The sequence below is a fragment of the Saprolegnia diclina genome (genome assembly GCF_000281045.1).
Source record: "Saprolegnia diclina VS20 unplaced genomic scaffold supercont1.25, whole genome shotgun sequence".
In the NCBI taxonomy this organism is placed as follows: Eukaryota; Oomycota; class Saprolegniomycetes; order Saprolegniales; family Saprolegniaceae; genus Saprolegnia; species Saprolegnia diclina.
The window spans coordinates 1,857-4,695 of record NW_008246092.1 but is presented as its reverse complement, the minus strand read 5'-3'; the positions used below and the strand labels follow the sequence as shown (position 1 = coordinate 4,695).

The 2,839-nt window shown below is 56.9% G+C and overlaps 2 protein-coding genes across 2 annotated transcripts in view; one reads left to right on the top strand and one right to left on the bottom strand.

The window, feature by feature from the left end:
- Window positions 1–442, top strand: part of SDRG_08220 (hypothetical protein) — a gene marked incomplete at its 5' end in the record, with an annotated part of 1,341 nt that extends 899 nt beyond the window's left edge. Inside the window, one exon of the mRNA XM_008614092.1 lies at window positions 14–442. Coding sequence (XP_008612314.1) covers window positions 14–411 — 398 coding nt within the window. The 3' untranslated portion in view covers window positions 412–442. The remainder of the gene's footprint in view (window positions 1–13) is intronic.
- Window positions 431–1,929, bottom strand: SDRG_08219 (hypothetical protein). Its single transcript, XM_008614091.1, has 3 exons — window positions 1,842–1,929; window positions 1,591–1,782; window positions 431–1,519 (listed from the first exon to the last, which is right to left on the bottom strand). Exons 1-3 carry the CDS (start codon window positions 1,888–1,890, stop codon window positions 597–599), a joined length of 1,164 nt encoding a protein of 387 aa, XP_008612313.1. The 5' UTR covers window positions 1,891–1,929; the 3' UTR covers window positions 431–596.
- Window positions 1,930–2,839: the final 910 nt, after the last annotated feature.

Genomic DNA, 2,839 nt, shown 5'->3' with positions numbered 1-2,839 from the left:
ATGCTGGGCGTAGCAACCGAGCTCGCTGCCACGTACGTCGACCTGGACGTCGTCCCGTGCTTCGTGGCGCCTCTCAGCGAGAAGTGCGCTGACCAGGTGCGTAACGACGTCGAAGCTGTCGCGTGCCTCCAGAGCACCAGTCTGCTTTTGCATATCTTTGAACACGGCGACCGCGAGGCGATTTTGCAAAGCCTCGACGCCTTCCGCCTCACCGTCGACGACCAATCATCGACGACGGCGACGATCTTGACGGACCTCTTGTGCAAGCAAAGCGAGACCATGGACCTCCGAGGGGCCGAGACGCAGTCGCTTCTCAAGCAGCACTTGTACTTGACCGTGCTCACGCTCGTGGGTCTTGTTGTGCACCGCAGTTGCGCCATGCCTAACGGTGGCTTATCGACTCACATTTGACCAAGATAAATAAGAACTTGTTCATATTTCCCTTGCATTTGACTGACGAGGATCCCACCAAGAACATACATACTGCAGACGATCATCGGACCCGTTGTCGATGCCTCTCACGAACGGCTCCCTGAAGGAAGCAGTCATCGATTAACAACACAATCTGATAGAATAAAATAAGGGTACGACGACGACTAAATACGGGCAGTGCCAAAGTCGGGCATGTCCGACATGTCGGAGAGCACAGAGCACTCGCTAAAGAGGCGGACACTAGTGCTGGTCTCGCGCATGTCGTCGACTGACTTGTCAAACACATCGTCGTCGTCGTCGTCGCCGTGGGACTCCATGAGCACGTGGTGACCGTCGTCCATGATGACGACCGAGTCGCGCTGTTGACCCCACGGCTCGTCGTCCTCTTCTTCGGCAATGTGCCCAGACGTGATGAAGCTGTCGTTGAGCACGTCGCGGTCGTGCTGGCGGCCAATCTCAAAGATACTCGAGACACTCGAGACGGAGCTCGAGACAGAGCTTCCAATGACGACCTCCTTCGCGCGCCCAAAGAGACTTTGCGAGTACCCGTTCGAGGACGTACTTTGGATCGACACGAGCGAGTCGCGGCGCTCGACGTCTGTCGACGTGCTGGACCGCGACATTGTGAACGATCGGTCGCGCTTGGCGTACGGTGTCGTGGCCGGCGCGACAAGGCCGCGCTGCGCAACTGTCGTCTCATTTACACCCTTGGTCTTCGGCGGCGCGTCCATGGTCATAAGGAAGCTAGGATGCGTCGTGGGGCTCGTCCAGCTATTGTTGAAGTTCTTTTGCTGGGCCGCATTGCGCTGGTACGCGAGGCAACCAAGGAGAAGAATGGTCGCAATCGCACACCCAATGACACCAAAGATGGTGCCGCTGGGCGTCGACGATGTCGTGGTGTTTGCCGACGTTGCATTGGAGGCTGCCGGTGTCGCAATCGAGGCGGTCTGGTTGAGCGGACTGGCCGTAGGTGGTGCCGTTGTCGTGCGCAAGGATGTTGTCGGTGCTGGTGTTGCGGAGGGGCTTGGTGTTGTGGCCGGCGTCGAGGACGGCGTCGCGGGGACCGACGTGAAGATGCCCTTTCCGTCTACGAGTGCAAGCGGCTGAGTGCAAGGCAACTAAGAGACTGCACAGTGTTGCATATAGCAATGTACGTACTACACACAGCCAGCGGTGCGCCAAACGGGCAGCCGGACGCAATTGGATCAAAGCACGTGAAGCTGCCGCCGGTCGAGTAGATGCACGGCGGGCAATTGGTCGTGCACGCGGCAACACCGTTCGCGAGACACGTGGACGCAGTCGCGCAGACATCAGCGCGTACGCAGCCGCTTGCGCACAGTAGCGCCAGAGCTACATAGGTCCGAGATGCGGTGAGCGAATTGGACATGGGTAGCGCAGGCAAGACGCACCAGCGAGGCGATGCATCAGTCGGTTGGCGGCGGCGTCGCAATTTCGCATTGGCCACCTGGCTTGTTTGCGCAGAGGTTTCGCTACCGTGGTCCTATATCACGATTGGTCCAATTTGGGTAAAGGTGCCTCGATTTGACCAATCGACGCCTGTTCCGCTGAGCCTTTGGCAGCTGGAGGCCCTGGAAGCCGGGCGTCCGGGAGTCCCAGCTTCCCAGACGACCGGCAACAAACCGGCTCAGCTCATGGCAAGGCTGTTTTATTCCCTTGGCTCATGGACACAGCTTACCGGTGCGTTGCGCCAGCCCAAAACTCCATCTACCAGGCCATGCTACTGCCATTTTACGTGTCCCATCAAGCTTCACACGCGTGGGATTTTGCCGGCTGGATCTCCGACAGATGAAATACTAACATTGTAAGTACTAGTACCGCCCGAGCCGCCATGGCCTCTGCTGGAGCATGGCGGTACAAGCCTGGCCGTGCAGCAGGACACCACGGTGTGGTACAATTCGATGTCTAGCACAGGATTGGCTAAAATATTCGGCGAATTTACAGCCAATAGATAGCGTGTAATTTGAATTCAGCCAATCACATGGACGGAAAAGTAACCAAGCGCGAATTTCGAATGCGCGGCTCCATCTCCATCCACAGACGCGGATTCCAACAAAGCGATAGAAAACGCATTCACATCGAGCGCCAATTTTCGGTCTTCCTTTGCAGCAGCCCTGGAACCAACTATGCTCTCCGTCCATTGGAATAGTGCCCTGGCAAACTTAGTCGTATGCTTCGTTAACACCAAGGGCTGCTGCCTTGACCCATTCAAGAGTCATCGTTAACTCATACAGTAGAAGATTGGGTGGAAAATCTGGATTTGCGATATCTCTCGTCTCGTTCCAATGTTCCAATTGCAACGACCAGGACGAACGGCAGCGTGATCTTGGTGCGCTCTAAGAAACCGGGCGCCTCGGATGGGGCGAAGAAGCAGTCCGCAGCCACGTTG

What these genes read in the sequence shown, in the direction of transcription:
- SDRG_08219 (XM_008614091.1), bottom strand. Translation starts at nt 1,890, where the DNA reads ATGCGAAATTGCGACGCCGCCGCCAACCGACTGATGCATCGCCTCGCT. An exon ending in ACTGATGCATCGCCTCGCTG is followed by an intron (nt 1,783 to 1,841) that starts GTGCGTCTTGCC and finishes GGACCTATGTAG; the next exon opens with CTCTGGCGCTACTGTGCGCA. An exon ending in CGCACCGCTGGCTGTGTGTA is followed by an intron (nt 1,520 to 1,590) that starts GTACGTACATTG and finishes TTGCACTCGTAG; the next exon opens with ACGGAAAGGGCATCTTCACG.